Source organism: Choristoneura fumiferana, chromosome 24 (assembly GCF_025370935.1).
Source record: "Choristoneura fumiferana chromosome 24, NRCan_CFum_1, whole genome shotgun sequence".
Taxonomy (NCBI): Eukaryota; Metazoa; Arthropoda; class Insecta; order Lepidoptera; family Tortricidae; genus Choristoneura; species Choristoneura fumiferana.
In genome coordinates, this window is record NC_133495.1 from 4,022,504 (window position 1) to 4,045,261 (window position 22,758).

At 39.8% G+C, this 22,758-nt stretch overlaps 3 protein-coding genes across 5 annotated transcripts; 1 reads left to right on the forward strand and 2 right to left on the reverse strand.

The window, feature by feature from the left end:
* Positions 1–22: 22 nt before the first annotated feature.
* LOC141441754 (uncharacterized) lies at positions 23–7,855 on the reverse strand. 2 transcript variants are annotated; one of them, XM_074106601.1, is made up of 6 exons: positions 7,630–7,855; positions 5,865–6,385; positions 4,110–4,328; positions 3,588–3,749; positions 254–393; positions 23–144 (listed from the first exon to the last, which is right to left on the reverse strand). In XM_074106601.1, exons 1-6 carry the CDS (start codon positions 7,637–7,639, stop codon positions 24–26), a joined length of 1,173 nt encoding a protein of 390 aa, XP_073962702.1. In that variant the 5' UTR covers positions 7,640–7,855; the 3' UTR covers position 23. The 2 variants fall into 2 exon arrangements, with proteins under 2 accessions (XP_073962702.1, XP_073962701.1); XM_074106600.1 differs by lacking the exon at positions 7,630–7,855 and adding an exon at positions 6,635–6,678.
* A 3-nt stretch (positions 7,856–7,858) lies between these two features.
* LOC141441756 (dynein axonemal assembly factor 19) lies at positions 7,859–14,097 on the forward strand. 2 transcript variants are annotated; one of them, XM_074106604.1, is made up of 3 exons: positions 7,859–8,028; positions 12,406–12,577; positions 13,650–14,097. In XM_074106604.1, exons 2-3 carry the CDS (start codon positions 12,435–12,437, stop codon positions 13,756–13,758), a joined length of 252 nt encoding a protein of 83 aa, XP_073962705.1. In that variant the 5' UTR covers positions 7,859–8,028; positions 12,406–12,434; the 3' UTR covers positions 13,759–14,097. The 2 variants fall into 2 exon arrangements, with proteins under 2 accessions (XP_073962705.1, XP_073962704.1); XM_074106603.1 differs by lacking the exon at positions 7,859–8,028 and adding an exon at positions 12,114–12,227.
* Positions 14,098–15,454: 1,357 nt separating this feature from the next.
* LOC141441679 (uncharacterized) lies at positions 15,455–21,041 on the reverse strand. Its single transcript, XM_074106481.1, has 4 exons — positions 20,913–21,041; positions 19,707–19,838; positions 16,696–16,855; positions 15,455–16,080 (listed from the first exon to the last, which is right to left on the reverse strand). Exons 2-4 carry the CDS (start codon positions 19,831–19,833, stop codon positions 15,951–15,953), a joined length of 417 nt encoding a protein of 138 aa, XP_073962582.1. The 5' UTR covers positions 19,834–19,838; positions 20,913–21,041; the 3' UTR covers positions 15,455–15,950.
* Between the last annotated feature and the right edge of the window lie 1,717 nt (positions 21,042–22,758).

Sequence of the window (22,758 nt, forward strand, 5' to 3'; positions counted from 1 at the left end):
GTATAAACAAAATTAAAAGTTTTCTACGTTGTTCCTTTGAGAAGTTGGCTGTAACTTTTTTGTGTTAGAAAATGCCTGATAACAAGATCTTGATCTGACAACATACGACGAAGGGGTTTCCGCGAGTGAGCTGAAGAATTCGGTCTGAAATACAAAAACGGCGTTAACTTAAAAAATAACTGTACTGTACCTAGGTTTTTTTTTGATAAACTATAGACTTTAGGTAAATTAAATATTAAATCGTATTGCCTACCTTGAGCAATGTCCAGCACACGCATTAAGCAGTCTCAGGAAGCCAGGTAAAGCGAATTCTAGGGATACCTTTTCCATGGCTAGAATCCTAATCAGTTGGATCGGGTCCGCATTCATGTCCTCAATATTGCATACTTTTCCCTGCGACGGAAGAACGTTCCTTGAATTGATGTGTAGAATAAAATAGTTATCAGAATAGGTACTTGGCTAGTACCTACTTACTTAAAGTTTTAGATAAGTAGGTAAAGTCAAGTGCAAAAATAAGTATCTATTCGAACCACTCAAAAATATTTACTACAGCCTTATTGCGTCGGAATAAGAGACTGTGGTAGGTACTTTGAATAAGTTCATATCTTTACACTTGACTGTACCTACTTATACATGTAAGTAGGTACGTAGGTACAGTCGAATTCATAAACTTGTGAGCAAAAATTTGATCAAAAATATCGGAACACGCCTCTTCTACGCCGTTAACAATAGAGTCGTGTTCAGATATTTTTGATCAAATTAATTTTGCTCACAAGTTTATGAAATCGACTGTACTTATACATAATACGAGGTGGTGTGCATTAAAACTTAAAAGATAGCGAAGCGAATTGAATTGGTTGTATACCGTGTACCTATACGTGGAAGGACCGTCACGGAAAGTGAACATTGGACCTATCTGTTTTGTGATTGGACACCCAAGGCCATACCTATTGTCTAACGCGCGGGCGGTCGCTGTGTCTACACATTACGTAATCATTTCCGTCGACTCATTTTATACACTTTGCGTGTAGTTTGTTACTAGTGTACACTCTAGAAAAAATGTGTATTAACTGTGTGGTAATCATGTTACGTGTTAATGTTCCAGAACATTATAATACTAATTCAATTCAAATTTAGGAGAAAGTGGCTCCATCAATTTTTTGATGATTCTGCCAGTGTCGAGGTTGACTGAGACACGGCGGGTAGGTGGATGTCTTGTTCGATAATCTGCCAGTTTTCGGTGGGATAACTTGGTAGTTATAGTAACTGCTGTTACTATATGCAATGAGGATACACTAGGTTTTAAGAACTAATCAACAAATATATGAAATGATGTGACAGTACACTAAGGTATAATACACTAATACTAATACATTATAATACTAAATGTAAAAAAAGTCATCGTGACGTCTAAACCTCCTCAAACTCCTGGCAGCGTAGTGCCATGAGGTTACAAAGTAAATGCAATTAAGAGCGTTTATACCTGCTGAGCTGGCAACAATGCAGTCTTGTTAGTTTTTCTCGATTATTCCATAAAAAAAACTTTTATTTTCACTTTTATAAACATTAATTCGTTTTTAAAAAATATAAAAGTCTATCACTAATAATTATTGGAGACAGACACATTAACTTATATATTAAAAAGAGTTCTTTTAAACCACATTTTTAATTTCTTTCAATTTTTATTGAATAATCGAGAAAACTAACAAAAATGCAACGTTGCCAGCTCAGCAGGTATAAACGCTCTTAAAATGAGCCGTCATCCGAAACGGTTCCGGCTCTCATCGACATTCTACAGTGAAGTTAAGAAATTAAATATCCCCAATATTTAACTAAGTATTTTTCAGATATTTAATTCTGAGAAATAGAGATCGAAATGGGCATTTTCAGAAAAAAAGTGTACCATGTACTTTTTTTTAAACCTATCAAATTATGGTTTATTTCTACTGAGAATCACAAATGTAGGTGTAATGTCCGAAAGTTTGAGAATGACTGTAAACAAAAAAGTACATACAACCATTTTATAAATTAAGTAACTTTGTAACTACTTCAGGTTTCACGTCAACACATGTCGACAAAGTCTAGTAACTTTGTGACCATGTTGTGACTAAGTACAACATTTTCCTTTAACAAACGCTTTTTTTTTTCATTATATTCCTATTTTATAGTTTATTCTTCCTTATTTAACTAATTGTTGGTATTCAAACTTATTATTCTAATAAAGCAGAAGCTTCCAAGTTTTCGAAATGTATATATTTGTTTAAGAAAAACATTTTTTTACATTTCGCTATACTAGTTAAATTACGGCTGTAAGGTGGCGCGTTGGTAAATGATTTGTGTGATATCTGGTTGTGGACTGGTAACAATGTTACCACATTCTTGATGTAACTGTGATACCAAATGTTACTGTGTCGACTGTTCCCATTTTTTGTGACCACTCACCAACCAAAAAATTTTACTACATTTAGTCAGTTACGACACAATCGTGTAGACATTTTTCGTAACGGCTACCAGAAATGGTATATGGGTACAGCAGGGCTACTACGAAACTCGAAGTTCGTATCGTACCGTCCCTCTCGCTCTCGTACTAAATATAGTGTCAGAGGGACCGCACGAGCACGACACGAACTTCGAGTTTCGAGTTTCGTAGTAGCCCTGCTGTACCAGCACGGCACACGCCCCGGGCGCCAATTTCTAAAGAGGTGTTAGTATTTAATCCTTGTTCTAACTACGCAGGTCTTTTTTTATTTTTTTTATTCGACTGGATGGCAAACGAGCAAGTGGGTTGCCTGATGGTAAGAGATCACCACCGCCCATAAACATCTGCAATATCAGGCGTATTGCAGATGCTTTGCCAACCTAGCGGCCTAAGATGGGATACCTCAAGTGCCAGTAATTTCACCGGCTGTCTTACTCTCCACGCCGAAACACAACAGTGCAAATACTGCTGCTTCACGGCAGGATTAGCGAGCAAGATGGTGGTAGCAATCCGGGCGGACCTTGCACAAGGTCCTACCACCTGTTAAAAAAATATTTTTTTGTTCGAAAATTCCGTTCGGGTGTGGTTAATGTGTGTCCCGGAAAATACAGCCTGGAATTGGAAGTACGATTTACTAATCCACGCCCTGATAATTCTTTCGTTATCGTTCCTATTGTAATATCAACATTATTGAGCCAGTTCAACAACAACAAGTTCAGCATTTCTATTAAGTCAGCATTGACCATTGATTGTTCAACTGAGACGCGTGCTGAGTGTCATAGTGCGCCTGGGTGCCATATAAAAATACCTTGTATAGCGTGAGGGATACCACAGTAAAGTAAATCAATTAACTATTATTTGTATTTCGTCACCAAACTCGTACCTCAAAATAGATAATTTTTCTGAGTGAACTTTATGAACATTGCATTAAGGTTCAATTTTGTTGACATATTGATTTTAGATACGAGATTTTTTCAAAGTATTTACAATTTCTTTTTTCATTTTGTCACTTAACGTTTTTTCTTTATCTTTCCTTGACCTTTGTAAAAGACTTGGTAAGACCTATATGTCAACGTCATCATCTTTTTGTCGGTGTCCAGTGGCTTACCTGCAGCAGCCCCAGTACATCTCCCCGTAACTCCTCCAGCGCCAGCACAAGACTCTTGGCCGCCAGTTCGCATCTGTTGCTGACGGTCCGTACGCAGCGCCGGTATGCTACTTTAGAGGCGCCTTGGCAACTCTCCTCCTTTGGCCATGATGACTTCGTGGCCTGAATATAGTGGGTTAAAACTAAATTACGAAGTAATTTATTAACACAATTTGATAAAAAAAAAACTGGACTTGAAACAAGGACATAAAAATAATCACCTTAACCACATAATTACATTCCATAGAGACGGGACGTATCACGCTAAACACACGAGTATATTTTACCTCGAAGTTTCGACCACATTACAGTGGCCGTCGTCACGAGTAGAATTTAATTATGAGTGAAAATTACGGAACAAAACATTATACCTAAATACCTGTATACGTAGGTACCTAGGTTAGCTAACTTCCGTGCCGAGGGCGACTGTAGGTGTAGGCGAATATAACAGCGGCCATTATAATCTGTGGCCAGGGCACCTACCTCTTTCATATCCTTAAGCACCTCCAACGTCTTCTTATGGTAACTCCTGAACATATGAAGTAGAATCCTCCTGATGTGTAGCACCAGGTCTCTCTGAGTGGGAACCTCGTAAGGGCCAATATTCGAAGGTTTCTCTTCCTCTGGGCAGGAGTCCAGGGGGACTGTTAAATTGGAGGAGGGGACGGCTGTGGTTCGGTTTATGGTTGGTTCTCGGTATGTCTGAAATTGGACAGTTCCCGCGGAATAAGAAGAAACGAATTCTATGCGGACAGAGTCGCGGGTAACAGTTTGTTTCACAATAAATGTAATTATCACACCCAGTAGATACTTGACAAGGAAACTGATTACCTACATTTACTGCGAGAACGTACTAAAGTGATTCGTGTTCCAACTGGTTCGACTGTACATTCCTAATTAATTAAATTAAACCCTGTTTAAATCCTTTAGCAGTGTTACGCATTATAAAGTCCGATCGCAGAGCACGAAGAATTTCGTACAATGACCTTTCACTATGTGTCTCTGTCGCTCGCGCGTAAATATTTGTCGTCGCGCTCGCACACATGAATTTGTACGAATGCGACGTCAAATATTCACGCGTGAGTGACAGAGACAAGTAGTGAAGGGCATTTCACGAAATTCTGCCTGCTCCGCGACGTGTCCGCGACCGTACCTACTTTAGTTATGCCCAAGAACATGAAGATGATAATGAATGATAAAGTTTGAAACACCTTTGGATCTTATGTGGTAATGGTGTCGTAAAAATAATTAATTTATTTAAATTTAATTAGTCCGTCAGTTGGATTATGGAAAATATTGGACACGTATTTTTACAAGCTTTTATTTTGTTTCACCTGTTCCGTTGTCTCTCTGTCTGTCATCTGTCTGTAGTGAAATCTTGCAAGTTAAATTAAACCAACGGCCAGTAGTTGAATTTACTTGAAATTTGGTCGTCTTATGTAAATGCGTGACAAATACAATAAAGTCGACAAAAAGTACAGTCAGCAAAAAAAAGCTTGTATTAAAAATGATTTTTTTACCAAAAACTTGTTTCTATGTCATTTAATGAAAAAATATAGCCTGTCACGCCATGCGACACTTTTTAGCACGCCGTGACGTTAAGGGCAGGCCCCTCTTCCACACTGGGCACACTGGGCATGTGCCCAGGGCTCCGCGATGCATTGGGGCCCCCTAGTCCCTAGGTACTCCATTACCAAACGATAACCGATAGCTACTCAACGCTCGCAGGAAAATCAGGCTTACCGAATGCAGCATGTTGTGCCCAAGATCTCTAATGGGTAAAGACGGCCCTGGTCAAGGCCCGCATTACAGACGCGGTTCTGCTTTATCAAATCATGTTATTTGACTAACAAAGAAAAAATGCGTGACCAATATTCTGAAATTTTAACTGATGGACTAAATACCTAGCAATTAAGTACGGTAGGTAGGTATGTAATTGTAATAAAATATTATATAAATATCATGGGACACTTGACACCAATTGACCTAGTCCCAAATTAAGCAAAGCTTGTACTATGGATACTAGGCAACGAACATACATACTTATATAGATAAATACATACTTAAATACATATTAAACATCCAAGACCCGAGCACAAACATTCGTATTATTCATACAAATATCTGCCCCGGCCGGGAGTTGAACCCGAGACCTCAAGCTTCGTAGTCAGGTTCCTAACCACTTGGCCATTCGGTCATTAAAATAAATTAATTAATGTTGAATAAAGTCTACAGTACCTTTCTTCTACTATATCCAAAAGTGACCTTGAGAGTGCTTTCGGTCGTTGTCTTTAAATTTAACCCCCTAGTAACCGCCATACTTGCATTTGATAAAGCCTCCGTAGCCGCCATACTTGTATTTGACAAACCCTCCGTTACCGCCATACTTGTATTAGGCAATTTTTCAATAGAAGTCGTTCTTGAATCTGGCAATCCATCAGTGGAAGCCCTACTCGTATTTAACAACCTGTCAGTTTCCACCGTAGTATCCTGCCACCACTCAGTGGAACTTCTTGTATTTGGTAACCAATCGGAAGATACTTCAGGAAAATCTGGTCCCATGTCAGTGGGTGGCTCAGTGCCGATAGTTATATCGGTTGTAGATCTGGAAGTGGTGGTTGTTGAAGCGTTTCGAGGTTCTAGGCTTATCCTCGAGATTTCGGAAGAGGCTGGATTTACTTCGTCGAAGGAATCGAAGATTTCGTATGACGCGAGGCTCATGCAAGCAGCCACACTGATGCCGATGAGCGATGGGAGGTCTGTTGATGAGATGGGAAAGGGTTTAACGCATTCACTTCTGGATGTCTTGGGTTCTGTGCCTCAAAACAAAACTGCATTTCTAACCTGCATTTGTAACGCTTTCCCGTAGTAAAATTTGCTATGGAGGTAGTTTGAGACCCTAAAAGCGCATAGGATAATTTTTAACCGAGAAAATTTTATTTTTTTACGTTCAATAAGGTTTGTGTTCATTTATTGTAACTGTCGGGGTAGTAAAGTGAGAAACTTACATTGCAGCATGGCGGCAGCGCTAAGTAGTGGCGAGCGTCGACTGAGCTAGAGGCGAGATCCCGCGCGCCGCGACGACGGCACGCGCGTGCCGTAACTAGACAAGTGAACTGTCGGCACTGCCACTGCAAAAGAGCTAGCGCAGTGGTGCTTAAATTGCAGCATGGCTGCGAGTGCTAGTAGCGGCTAGGACACGCAAGAAATGGTGACGTGACGGGACGCACAGGCAGTAACCAGCAGACAAGCGAACTGTCGGTCGTGCCACTGCAGAAGCGTTAGCGTAGTGAGGCTTACATTGCAGCATGGCGGCGGGTGCTATAGCAGCAGCTAGAACCCGCGAGAAGTGGTGACGGCATGCACAGGCAGTAACCATAACTGTCGGCCGTGCCACTGCAGAAGTGTTAGCGTAGTGACGCTTACATTGCAGCATGGCGGCGGGTGCTAGTAGCAGCAAGAACCCGCGAGAATTGGTGACGGCACGCGACGCGCGGGGAGTACTAGAAAAGTGAACTGTCGGCAGTGCCACTGCAGAAGAGTTAGCGCAGTGACGCTTACATTGCAGCATGGCAGCTAGTGCTAGTAGCTGCTAGGCTAGGACCCGCAAAAAGTGGTGACGTGACGGCACGCGCAGGCAGTAATCAGACTAGCGAACTGTCGGCAGAGCCACTGCGTTAGCGTAGTGACGCTTACATTGCAGTATCACAGCGGGTGCTAGTAGCAGCAAGACCCGCGAGAAGTGGGGACGGCACGCGCGGGCAGTAACTAGAAAAGTGAACTGTCGGCAGAACCACTGCGCAGAAGAGTTAGCGCAGTGATGCTTACATTGTAGCATGGCAGCGGGTGCTAGTAGCGGCTAGGACCCGCAAGATGCGGTAACGGCCCGGACAAGTGACTTGTCGGCAGTAAGAATTTCGTTTGTACCTACGCATCTCGACTGAGAGAGACATTCAAGTCTCAACAGCTCATATTTTAATAGAGTTAGCAAAGTTAAACTCACATTGCAGCATGGCAGCGGACGTTGGAAGAATCAGGCTGATGAAACTCCACGCAGTGCACAATGAAAAGAAATGGATATCAAACCATTGGCGCTCAATCTAAAGTACTCACGTAACACCGAGCGCCCCAACGAGCGATGTTTGGTCAACACGCCACCCGATAACGTAACCTTACGCAGCCATTTAAACAATAAAGGTTTAACTTAAACTTATACAGCACATGGCCTCCATTGGTGTGAGAATGCAGTGCTCTGATTTCCGAACGTAAAATATTTATGTAATTGTTAATTTTATAAGTTATAACATATGCAGGATATTATGGAGGTATATTTTGATTACAATGAGTGGACAAGGATTGAGCTAAGGACATCAAAGAAGCATTGTTGGTCGTGCGCGTGTTGGTAAGTAATGTCTCTAGAACTCATAGATTTACTTCACTTGAATCTAACTTGAATAGAATAAAATAGTATAATGTACTAAAGTATACTTTACTTAAGTAGAATTTATATTTTGTGCAAAATAAGATTCTAATTGATCCAAAAAAGATATTGACTAATACCTAGACAGACCACTTTCTAATACCCCTATTTAGTTTTTTTCTGTCTTTTTTGTCTTATATTTTTGTGTATTTTTTTTTACAGCGCAATGGTGTTTTAACCGTAATGCTGTAATTTTTTATTGAAAAAGAATAAATGAATGAATAAAACAGTTAGATATTTTGTAACGTCTTAGCAGCCTGTTTATTTGTGGATATCAGCCGCCTGGGGCGGAAGAAAATTTTGCCGCCCTCTTATTTAGGATTTTATTTCATGTTTATATTACCTTTCTCTCTTATATTTTAATTGATTTAGGTACTACAATTAACTCTAATAATACTAAAACATTTACAGAGCAACTAATGAACAATTAAAAAATTATATATCTTTTTATCTTCTTCCTTCTTATATAAATAAATGAATTTGAATTTAGAGATGTCATTATTTTGCTATATTCGTTGAAGATAAGTAGGTACTTTAACTTATCGTAGGTACAGGATTTTTAACACCAAGTATGCTTAAATCTTCTGCCTAAAAAAAAATCCGCAATTCTCATTTCCTTTCAATTATAATCCGCATTAAATTATGGGGACTATTCGCGGTAGTTCCTTTATTGCTTTCATACTAATAATTCGCTTTTTTTGTACTGCCATCCAATTACGCCTTCACAAAATCGGGAACGATTTTTCGAGCCAAGTTCTCACAATGCTTTAAGACAGGGTTTCTCAAACTTATGGCTCCACGTACCCCTGTTAAAGTTTCTAGATGATAGCGACCCCCCCCCCCTCCAAGAAAGTAATAAAATTGGCTGTTGGAGAGACTAAAAATAAAAAATACAAAAAGACTCCAAAAACCAATCTTAATCATCTTCCTAGTCTTGCAGCCTGGTGGTTTTTGGAGTCACGTAAACCTTGTCGCGAACCCCCTACCGTCGAATAGCGAACCCCACTTTGAGTATTCCTGCTTTAAGACCAAAGTTTTCGACCAGTGTGTCTTGCCCGTTTAAGTAACTTACGGTTCTGAAATATGAACGTACACGAAGGCAAACATACATACAGTTGTGGACAAATAATTAGGAACATGTGTGGAGAAATGAGTTAACGTCTGAATTACGAAACCAATTAATTTCATGTCTTAATTTATTTACAGTGCTTACTTAGATTAATATGCCATAGAAAAATATAGAAATGAAAATTGGCAAGTGTAGGAAATAAAATATTTCATCAAAAATAACAATGAAATATTTCAGTCCCACATTACACAGCTGGACGGGACACCAGCAAAATCGTAAAATAAATTTAAATTTAACAAAGAAAACAAGTGTTTTCTTCATCCCAGCCTATATACGTCCCACTGCTGGGCACAGGCCTCCTCTCAGAACAAGAGGGCTTGGGCCATAGTTCCCACGCGGGCCCAGTGCGGATTGGGAACTTCACATACACCATTGAATTGCTTCGCAGATTTGTGCAGGTTTCCTCACGATGTTTTCCTTCACCGCAAAGCTCGTGGTAAATTTCAAATGTAATTCCGCACATGAATTTCGAAAAACTCAGAGGTGCGAGGCGGGGTTTGAACCCACGACCCTCTGCTTGAGAGGCGATAGGTCAAACCACTAGGCCACCACGGCTTTCGTCACGGCACGTCACGGCAAATTCATTTATTTCGGGCAACTTGGCCCATACAATAAATACCTTACAGTCTTACATACATATTTATAATCAATTATATTTAAAACTAATTTGGTGACAAAACGGCGCAGGAGGGTAACACAATTGAAGTGGAGATGGGCGGGCCACTTGGTGAGACGCACTGACAAGAGGTGGTCGAAAGCAGTTACAGAATGGTGGCCAAGATTGGGTGGGCAGACCGCCGGCCCGTTGGGCGGATACATCTGGCAGTCGGCTGGTGGATGAGACTGGCACAGGACCGGGCAAAGTGGCGTGAAAATGAAGAGGCCTTCACTCAGCAGTGAGTGGATGTGGACTGATTTGATTGATTGATTAAATTAAATAAATAAATATCACGGGACAATTCACACCAATTGACCTAGTCCCAAAGTAAGCTTAGCAAAGTTTGTGTTATGGGTACTAAGCAACGGATAAATATAATTATATAGATTTAGATACATACTTAAATACATATTCAACACCCAAGACCCGAGAACAAACATTCGTATTTTTCATACAAATATCTGCCCCGACGCGGGAATCGAACCCGGGACTTCAAGCTTCGTAGTAGGTTCTCTAACCACTAGGCAATCTGGTATACTAAACACGTAGTAAATTTTGACGAATAAACTGGACTGGTTTCTTTCTATAAAATGGCCCAAAGAAATAAATGAGATTGCATACTAATCCTTAATAAAGCCTTAATAAGTAGATCTTGACCTAATTAAAACCAGACGTGTATTTAACAAGCACCCTTACCCGCAAATTGAGATCTGGCCCTATACGAAATGCAAAATTCGAACTTCGTGTCTTGCTGTCCCACTGACGCTTATATTAATACGAGAGTGAGAGGGACGGTACGATACGGACTTCGATTTCCGATTTCGTAGTAGACTCCCTGAAATTTGATATCAAATCTGCCTGCAACTTTGCTTATAACACAGTCTCATGAGATTTTTAACCCCCGACGCAAAAAGAGGGGTGTTGTATAAGTTTGACTCCAATATCTGTCTGTAGCATTGTGCTCTCAAATGGATGTACTCGTACTTACCAATTTGGATGCAGTGGTTTTACGTGAGTGAATTTCCATGCGGTAATTCTTAGCTATGTTTCATTAAAATGGGCTCAGCCGTTTTTGAGATTTGAAGTTTGAAATGCAATGTCGGGGTTTTGCAACTTTTCTAAGTTGGTATAGGTTTCAGTGGAGTGGATGAGTGGATGATTACTCACCTTTACCGGCAGCTTTGGTTGTGGTAATCATTAACTTTGGCATGTGTGTGGTGTTTGTATGTTTGTGTGTATGTTTGTCCGTCTTTCATGTCGAAACGGAGCGACGGATCGACGTGATTTTTAACATAGAGATAGTTTATGCGCCAGAGAGTGACATAGGCTACTTTATATCCCGGAAAAATGCACAGTTCCCGAGGGAACAGCGCGCGATAACCGAATTCCGAGCGGGCAAAAGCTAGTAATTTATAGATTCAGATAGACGTTAATTATTTTCCATTTTTATGAGTTTATTACAGTATATTTCAGTTTATTTCGGAAATTCGCCAAAGAACTAAAGTCACCGACATAGCTGGAGAAGAATTGTAGTGGAAATGTAAGGGGGGGCCACATCGCACGAAGGACAGATAACCGTTGGGGGAGCAAAGTGCTCGAGTGGCGACCACGAACCGAAAGACGAAGCGTTGGCAGGCCTCACACCAGGTGGACTGACGACATCATGAGAGTTGCGGGCAACCGGTGAATGCAAGTGGCGAGTTGTCGTTCACTGTGGCGTTCTAAAGAGCCTTTTTCAGCAGTAGCAGTTGACGTCTTACGGCTGATGATGGCAGTATATTTGCTTTGCTTCTCCGCTAAAACCGCGCACCGCAGCCATTCCTGAGCCTGATACTCAGCTGCTGCTGCAGGGCCTGTATGACATATATGATGTTGATGTATATTGTTTGATATGCAAGAGGAGGATAGCGGGTTCTGCATGTTAAAACATGTATGTGTCGCATAGACGTAGTTGCGATGCACGATTTTATCGAAGACGCATAGTAAATTAGTGTAGTGTATTTCGAAAAGATATACCATAATGGCGTGTACTAAAAGAAGAATCCGAAATTCCCACGGGATATACATAGAACTGTCTAACGGGGGCGAAGCCGCGGGATAGAGTTAGTGTAATAATAACTTTTTCGATTACTTCGTTCTTCAATTATTATTTCTGTCAACTTGTGTATACATACAACCTTTTCTGCTCTTTTCACTACCTATTGAATTGACGTATCCATGGCAACCGCTTCATAAATCAATATCTATTGGCTTTATCAAAACAAAAAGATAAAGTTAAATACTAGTTATCGCTCACTTTTTTCATTAAGAAGCCAACCTCACTTCTAAAATAAAGTAAGTTACTTGAAGCTTTATTCGGCGCTGGTACAGTCAAGTCACCAGCATATCTGACACTACAAAGCGAGCATAAATATCACATACGACTCTATTTCTAGGGCTGATAGGACAGGTCAGATATTTTTGCACGCGCCCCTGTGGCAGATATTAATGCAGGTACCTTTACCTTTTTCAGTTCAAGACGGTCATCCCCGATAGATCAAAATGGACAGGCCTCTGGACCTCTCTGACTTCGCAGCGATGGAGGGCCAACTGAGGGAGTGCGTGGAGGCTGACCGGAAGTACCAGAGGGTCAACGATATCAAATGCGACGCTATATACACTGCTAAGACTTACGAGGAGTTCGCGTGAGTAATTAGGCTTCTAAAGCTAAGTAAGACCTAGTCTTACTTCTTAAAAAAGGTTTAGGTGTATGTGCATTTTTCAAACTTTTAAAAGCAGGCTCTGACTAGGAGTATGCGCATGTAATATACAGAAAGATGTTAGAAGATGCTATTTAAAAATTCAAATCATTTATTCAGTAAATAGGCCGCAATGGGCACTTTTACACGTCATTTTTTAAACATGTTAAAAAAATGTAGTATAGTAATTCAAGTACCCTTTTGTAAATCAGTACATCATGGTCATGAATTTATCTTCCATACGTTCCAATAATTTCTTAAAATAAAATAAATTAGTAACAATACTGATTATTTTCACAATTGTAAGAGGAATGATGTTGATTAAATATTTCTTCAATTTACACGTCACTGATATGAGTATAACAACAATTAATTGAATATTTACTAAAATAAGTTGCTAAAACTACATGAGAGAACTGTCAATAGCAGAGCTCTCTTAGCGGGAGGCTAAAAACAAAAAATCATGTAATATTAACATGAGGAATAATAATGCCATCATAATGTATGTCCGCTGTTCTATTTAGCTCCAAGTGTTTTTATACACGTAACGGTAATGTCTTATTTCAGTCGCATCATTCATATAAACGTTTCTTTTGTAGGCACCTTCCCCCGGGCACAGATAGCTGTTTATATAACAATCTCAAATGTTGTAAGAGTAGGCCTGATATAAGGCGCCACTAGTGAGACTAGTGTCGCGGCCACGATACATATCAAATAGATTTAATAGATGATATAAAGGCTCCTAGCGCAATCTAATCAGCAAATATAGAAGTTCCAACACCCTACATCTCGCCATCGATCTTTCTCAACTCGGAAGCATAAGCACAACTTTCGACGCTCTTCCTTCTTACTTCGGTCCCCAGGCATAACATCTGCCCGAAAAGAGATCTCTCTATTTTAACATCTCCCTACATGATAACCGCGTATTAATTTGAAGACTCATCAACGATTACCCGGAACCCTGACGCACGGTGTTTGACCTTACTTTGCGTCAATCCTTCGTGATTTATTTTTCCAGGGACCGCGTGGCGGCTGCTGATCTGCGTCCGTTAGAAAGGAGCGATTACAAGAACAAGGTGGCAAGAGGATGGAATCAGTACGCTCCGCCGGAGAAAGAGAAGGAATAATCGATGATGAAATATCAAGACGTAGGGTGCATACCCATTACATATGCGCGAGGGAGTAGAGCGGTGTGCGAGGAAAAACTCCACCAATGGAACAGCGGCACTAAGCCATTGGTAGGAAAATGGAGTAATCTTATTGGTGGATTTTGCCCTTGCACCCTGTGCCTCTTCCTCGCGCATCTCTGAAGGAATTGTCCTGGGAAGTATCAGTATTATAGTCACAAAACATGGTGTTATATTTTCTTGCGGTGACATGGTGTGGTGTCGTACGGAATTCAAACTCACATCAAAAATGTACGAGAGATGTACAAAATTGTACGCTAATTAAAAGAAATTACTACACGTGCGTGTTTTTCAACTTTCTTGCGAATCAAAATATGTACGAGAAGTGTATGTTCAGATTTTAAAGCGTTTTTAGGTATACTGCGAAGCCGTATAAAGCGGTGGAGTTTGAAGAGAACATTTATTTGAACCCAGCAATGTTATGCAACTTGCACGATTTTCCTGGAATTGACCGGAAGGTAGAGTTAACACTTCTAATGTTTAAGTTTTTGGCACGGTGTGATCATAGGCAAAACAGGCGCAGCGCGTGTGACTATTATAGCGAGAAAGTGGTATAGTGACTATAAATAGTGGTTATGTGAACAACGGCACACAATAGTCATCAGTCATCAGCAGAGCTAAGGTCATCAGGACGCTGTTTTGCAATAATGAGTCACTCTTTAGGTCAACTCACTGTCATTTTGCAATGCAATGATGTCAACTGTTAAAATTATTTTGTAAGGGTTGACATTGTATTACAGAATTAATCAGGGTTAACACTCTATTGCAAAACAGCGTCCATTCCATTATCACGTCCTCACGTCAAACAGACGCCACGTCACGCGACGTTGCAGCGTGACATCGACGTATCATAGATATTAACCCCCTTATTCATAAACGACAATCAAACCTATTTTAGTTAAAATGCCGCTAAAATTCGTTTGTCCTTATCTGTCACTTCGACATTTGTATTTGTTAGAAAGGGACAAAGCATTTGTTAGTTAACATAGGCTTGTTAAGTTTTATGAATAAGGGGGTAAATGTTTAGTGCAATATTGAGCGCGATTTCATTTCTAGTAAACTTTTAGTTGGCATCAAAAATAGCTTAAGATTGGTTTTATGGAATCTTTTTTTTTGTATTTTTAAAAACCTAAATTGAAAATACAAACTGAAATACTGAACTGGGTTCGATTCCCAGTGTTGGTCTTATTTTTCTGGTTTTTCTGTGCATCTATATTTCAGTTTGTATTTGCAAAAACAGCTGATAAATAAGTGATAGATAAGTAACTTACCTTGTCCTATCAACATATAGGTATGTAAATATTAAAGGCGCTGCGTATCTGGCTGCAAAATGGCTGACAAGGTCCAAAATTGAGCAGCTTCTTTTGATGCTCCCTCTTAAATACTTAGATATTTTTAACTCATATATGCCCAGAATTATTTTTGGGGTCCAATTTCTTCTTTAGCACAGACGTCACAAATAAGCAATTTCTTTTGCAAAATCGCGCGTTATCTGATACCTACCTATTTTTCGAGACAAAAACGACCCACTGGCCATAATGTGAGTTAATAATATCAACTACCAAATCAAACGGTTTTTTTTCGAAAACATTTAATCAATATATTATCACAATAATTATGTATGTAAGACTTAATAAGAAACGCTTTTAGCACCAATTTTTTTTACAAAAATAAATTATAGTCCAAACTAAATAGTATTAGCAAGAGCTCATAGATCAATAGAAGCTCATTCTGTAACAAAGCTATTTGCACAAAGAGTAAGTTATTGCAAAAATTGTTTAGAAAAAGATTTCACTAGTGGTAACCGTAATTTACTAAAAACAATGAAAACATAAGAAAATGCACTTAATAGCATGAGAAGCGAAAAGTTACATCGATTCTAGAAGGAAACATAAATAACATTTCTACTCCGCTTATATTTCCTAAGGGCCTCTGCTCCGCTAACTCTTGCAGGTGCACGGCACGGGTGCCCGCGCGGCGTGCTGTTTCAACAGGTTTCAATAGAGCAGAAACCCATCCTACGCAGCGCTGCTCTGTTAGATGACATGAAACAAGCACGCCACGCTGGTGCCAAGCCGTGCACCCGCGCGAATTAGCGGAGGCCCTAAGCTCTTAGCTACTGCAAGGTAACGCTATCGTTTCTTAGGGTTGGACATGCGAATGACCACTTCGATCTTGGTGTGCGAGCTCTCTTTCTTGGGGTGGTAGAAGCGGCGGTCGCTGCGGTTCATAGGTTCAAGAGGCTTAAAGTACCAGCCGTAACTGGAAAGAACCATAATACTTTAGGTACACAACCTTAAATTCAGAATACCTGTCTGTGATTGACGGAATCCTACACCCGATTGGGGAGGTTACCGAGCGTAGCGTACCCTTGATCAAGGTAGAGTTAGATTGTCTACAACACTTCCTCGCCTCTCAAAAGGTGCCATCATAATTTTATTTTGCTCTGGAAACTGGCGCCATTTGCCACCTGGTGCCTACACCACTCACTACACTCACTCACTCCACTATACGGCGTTAACCGTGCCATAAACCATCTCATCGTACGACCACCGGACCAGATGTTTTCCCAAACCCTTGGCAGTGGCTGATGATCACCCGGGGACCTCTTCGACGGGTTTGATCTCACCGCATCAAGAGGACGACCAGACCAGACATCACCAGGGCCAGAAGGGCTTGCGAACCATCGGTCTGACCATTACAATGGGTAGCAAACGACGGCACCAAACCGCGCTAACCCTGCGAAACTCAATAAAGGAATCGTGACACGATATTTCGAGTTTCAGAATATCGTGATCATGTCTTTTTCTTCTAGTTGTGACTCATGAGTCACCGGACAAAATGTTTTCTCTTTTCTTTCTTTCTAGAAACACTTACACCATGTTTTCAGTGCCCGGCGCAGGGTATTTGCTGTGGGGCCCCTTGGCCCGCGTTTGGGCCACGTTGTGGGCATAGTTGTCCACTTTCTCGGCTTGCTCGCGCGTCTCCGCCCGCACCTGATCGTGGGCCGCGTAGAATTTAGTGGCCACGGGTATCGCTGTGGACAGAAGCCTTTATTTCAAAAGTTTAAACTATAGGTTTTCAGCCTCATTTTCCCCACTGCCTCCAAATTTACTGGCGAGAGCTCTATTTGTGGCCTAGACAAGGGTGCTCTGAAATAAAAATACCTTATGATAAAAATACCTATTGTATTATAGTTAATCCAGGTTACAAATTATTTCTATAGCGGTGGGTGGAAAAATTTGAAACAATTCAGGATGGTAGTAATATACCAAACTTACAAGGAACACTATAACGGTTAAGTTTTCTAGTTAGTTAGTTTCTGTTTAACGCGAGACTAAACAATCATAATGACACTCGAACTATAGCCAAGTCACCCTCGCTCTGCTCGGGTGACATCTCTTGCCATTATGGCTTGTTTTAGTCCCTTATTGAACAATCTACTATTTTTTGCTTATCTTTTAGTCGGTCAAAATAAAGTCTAAGATTATACACGATTTCGTCGACGACAGCCGCGCCGAGTATCCAAATAGCAAGAGCGCTTCTTGCATTTCACGGTGGCTTCCCATTTAAGCTCACCTTGAAAAGGAGCCACGGATTGGCTCGAAACATGTCGAGCATACCCCAACTATTAGGGTGAGGCCAAACGAACGTAATTTTTCGAATTGTGCGTCGCCTATTTTCGGCCGCGTAATGTCTGCTGCATTCGGTTTTATAAACGGCGACGCAAAATGAGTTTAACAAAAATAAGTAGAATTTTTGAAACCAAAACTATGCGACTGAAAATACGCGACACAAACTCAAAAAATTACGTTTGTTCGGCCTCACTCGTAATACGAGAGTGACCTGTGTATCTATTTTAATAAATACAGGTACATTATAGACACAGTCACCTGCATTAATATCTGCTACAGCGGAGAGTGCAAAAATATCTGACACGTCCTAGCGGCTCTAGAAATAGAGTTGCATCAGATATTTATGCACGCTCTGTTGTGTCAGATATTAGTGCTGGTGACTGTACTTATTTGTATACTAAACTTAATCCTATTCAATAGAATTGAACTTGAGTTATTAAATAAATAAATAAATATCATGGTCATGGGACACTTCACACCAATTGACCTAGTCCCAAACTAAGCAAAGCTTGTACTACGAGTATGGATACTTAGGCAACGGATAAACATACTTAGATAGATAAATACATACATAAATACGACATATTGAACATCCAAGACCCGAGAACTAACATTCGTATTATTCATAGTACCCATAACACAAGCTTTGCTAAGCTTACTTTGGGACTAGGTCAATTGGTGTGAATTGTCCCTTGATATATACTGTTAGACATGTCAAAAGCATACGACCGAGTGTCTCATTCTATCTTAATACAGAAACTAAATGCGATTGGAGTTCGTGGCAACTCACTAAACTGGATGAAATCATATTTAGCAAACCGTAAACAGTATGTTGAAATTGAACATCTTGACAGTCAGTCTAAACAAATAAAAACCGTCAAATCAGAAATTAAACATATAGATAGTTCCATCCCTCAGGGTAGTGTGCTGGGATGTGTACTCTTTCTTGTCTATATAAACGACCTTCCAAAAATTACAAATCAAAAGTGTGTAATGTTTGCGGATGATGTTTCCCTGCTGTTTAAATTCCCTAACAAACACGACCATGACTTAACAATAGAAGAAACTTATAACACAGTTACACATTGGCTAAGAGACCATAACCTACTAATAAACAAAAATAAAACAAAAATTATTCAATTCAGACCGCGGCAGAAACCACCTATTGATCTAAACAATATCCTAAATAAACTGAACATCGAAGAAGTAACCCACTGCACCCTGTTAGGACTCACACTAGACTCACATTTAAACTGGAAAAACCATATAGAAAGAACGAAATCTAAACTGTCCCAGTTCGTTTACGCGTTGGGTGTCCTCAAGACTAACACCAGCCTTACGTGTGCGCTGTCGGTGTACCACGCGCGCGCTGTCTCGTGGCTGCGCTACGGGCTGCTGCTATGGGGGTGCAGCACAGATGCACATAAACTGTTTGTTATGCAAAAGAAATGTCTCCGAATCTTAGCAAATATCTGCCAACCAAATAGCTGTAGACCATACTTTAAAAAGTTTAAATTATTGACACTCCCCTCTTTGTATATTTTGGAAGTAGCCTTGTTCGTCAGAAATAATATCCACCTTTTTAAATTTTCAAATAACATGCGACGTAAACATGACCTAGTTCTCCCTGAACCAAAATTAAGTATTTTTAAAAACGGTCCATATTACAAAGCAATACAATTATACAATAGAATTCCCATAGATTTAAGAAGTGAACAAAATAGCACATCCTTTAATAATAAATTTAAAAAATTCCTAATAGATAAATGTTACTACTCGATCTCGGAATTTATGGAGGATGGTTTGTAATAAGTGACCTCTCACGTCACGCACGCGCACAACGCATTATTGCTACAAGTGGGAAAAATGTTTCTGATCTCAAGTGATATTTGATGTTCCTTTATTAAGTTAAGTTATTGTAGGATTCATTAATTAATATAGGTACAGAAATTAGTTATTGTAAAAGAAAAGATTTTAAAATAGTAAATACATAGATAATAACAATTATAACAACAAATGCTATACCCTACCAGGGTTCATGTTAACTTTAAGAGCTTATGTTACATGTATGCAATATATAAATAAATAAATAAAAATAAATAAATATTTTTTTTGTACTGTTAGTTTTACTGTTTTAGTTTTATTACTGTAAGGTAGTGGTACTAATGGAACCAAATGAAATCTCTCTCTTTCTCTCTTTCTTTCTTTCTTAAATCTACTTAGGTTACTTGTAAGTGGACAGATTCAACTGACATCCAAAGTTGGGCCGGTAGATCTTGTAGTTCCGGAAGTGCTTGACCTCGCGGCTGATGATTTCGTTCAGCATGTGGATGTCGATGGGCATGCGCGTGCCGAACGTGCACTTGCCCTTGTCGCCCATGGTTGCTGCAATGCCAAATAAGTTTTTGATAAAAAAATATTTTTTAATACAAGCTTTTTTGCTGACTGTACTTTTTGTTGACTGTACTTGTATTGTCACCCAAACTACATTTGCATACCAAATTTCAAGTCGATGCCATTAATCATTGAAGAGTTCCGTCCTGTGGAGATGATCCTGGCCGGACCACCAGGATATCACTACTAGATTATTGTATTGACACGCAATTTTGATTTGATCAAGTCAATCCAACTACTGGGTATTGGTCGAATTTAACCTGCAAGATTTGATTACAGACACACAGACAGACAACGGGGCAGGTGAAACTAAATAAAAGCTTGCAAAAAAGCGGGTCAAGTTCGTGTCGCACGCGCAGGCGGGATCCGACAGAGACTGCGTTTACACCAGAGATGTGCGATGCGATGATGCGTTGCGAGGAATGTCTTGTAAGGAACCAATAAAAACGCTTTAATCTTTTGAGAAAATTCCTGTACGCAGTAATGGGACGTATAATGGTGATTTTCCACCGGCAAGGCGAGACGAGACGAGGCGAGACGAGAATTGAAATTTGTATGCACTCCCGCACGACCGCCGCGAGCCGCCGCGGGCCGCCGCGGGCGCTGCCATACAAATTTCAATTCTCGTCTCGCCTCGTCTCGTCTCGCCTCGCCGGTGGAAAACCACCTTAGTAGTCTGAGATGACGTGATATTTTGCTTTTTGTAAGTGTATCATTGTCCCACCCAATCCAGAAAGTACTAAATACAGTATCACGTAAATCTACTAGGTATTTATACATACACTAGCTTTTGCCCGCGGCTTCGCCCGTTTGAAATTCGATTATCGCGCGCTGTTCTCTCGGGAACTGTGCATTTTGCAGGGATAAAAAATAGCCTATGTCACTCTCGGGCCCATAAAGTGTCTCTATGCCAAAAATCACGTTGATTCGTCGCTCCGTTTCGACGTGAAAGACGGACAAATTTATAGTATTAGTATGGACGGATTACACAACTACTTAGTAGAGTGATAATGAGAAAATATAGTGCGACAGCATTAGGTATTACTAACAGTTGCCACTACTAACCTTTGATTAATGAATTTCTGTAAAAATATGAATATTTCTTCTATAAATAAAATTTAAAAAGTCTGTTTACAAAATATTGAAACGTGTAAAAATGTCACTGATGATTTATGTCGCTACGTCAGGTGTCTTTAAAAAATAATCAATCATAAATTTACTTAACAAGAGAGATTGTATACCTAGACAAAATGTTGTTGTTAAGATAACCTAAAAAAAAAATAGAGTGAATTTGAGCGAACATTACTATAGCAGGAATAGCAGGAGAGGCGAAAAGTTAGCGGCATTAGTTTTGAAAGGAAATACAAGCAATAAACCATTTATTTACCATTCAAAAGAAAATAGGGGTCACTTACGTTTCATTGTAAAATGAGAATGCAAATAAATATACTTAATCATTCTTAACCATTTCTTAACCTCACATCCCTAACCTAAAATAGAGTCTCATTAAGACAGTAACTTTTTGTTAACTACATTAAAATGTTAAGTTACCTAACGTACATTAAATAGTTTCAATACGCATTAATTATTAACTCTCTATGTGATTATCTTGGTTCCGTTAACTTCGACACTTGGCTTAAGCTTGGCTCAGTTCGCTGTTACAAACTACTATCTGTAAATTACCTCTAGAGGCAAAAAATTTTTTTTTCATACATAACTTCACAATCATCGTTTAAGGCCTTTTAAAGGTTCACTTTTTAACCTTCTTTTGCTAAATATGTGTGAATTAAAAACACTTTAGTCACGAACCCAAAAAGAGTAAATTAAAACCTTACATCTCTTTCCTGCACATAACAACTATCTCAATTCGTGATTATCTAGTGTCTTAGAGAAATTAATTTCACTTGACCTGTTAAATGTTTCCTTAAAGTTAACAAAAATCAAAATTACCTAACACATTGCAGACCGTACATCATACATTTTGTTTTCATACAAACACTACAAACATATCCAAATTGAAGTCCTCATTATACTTAACTACCGTGATGTTACATTCCAAAATATCTTCAAACCAGCTTAGTGGCGGATTTAGGCGCCGAACAAAATCAACAGGTTAATTTTAATGGGTCGGTTAAAGTGGTTAGCGGCGGCGAGGTGTAATTTACACCGAGATTGCCTCAAATGACGCGAAGCAGCGGCGGGAAACATGGCTTTACAGTAGGTATGCACAGTCAAGGGCAAAGATATCGACACGGCCAAAGGTACAAAATATGTATACACGACTTTATGCACTTAACATTAAGGCCGTGTATACATATTTTTGCAACTTTGGCCGTGTCGATATCTTTGCCCTTGACTGTACATAGCCTCCGACATTGTCATTTCATCAGGGCCATCTTAGGCCATGCGGGGGCTCTGGGGGGCTAACTACGAAATTCGAAAATTCTTAGTATAGGGCTTGGAGTAGACAAGAACTTGGGGCCCTTTTGCATGCTCACTTGCCTCCCTCTCATATTTTTTTTTTAAGGAAAGTGAATATTATATTTTTTCCCTTTTTTAGTATTTCGACCTTTCGGGGCCTCCATGGATCGGGAGATCCTGATCACGGGCCCCGTGTGCTATTATGGTAAAGACGGTTTTGCATTTCATGGCTTTACAGTTAACATAAACCTAAGTTGAAAACCCCCGACATTGTCTTTTGAAAGTTCAGTATCTTAAAAACCACGGAACCGATTTTAATTAAACATAGCTAAGAACCATCGCAAGGAAATTTGCTTTCAGGTAAAAAAAAGCCTGCACTTTACATGTTTCAGCTACATTTTTCAAAAACTACACATGTCATAAATCTTCCGTGAAAAATTATCTAACTGTTGGTGAATACCTTTAAATCCGTCACTTGGTTTAAAAGATC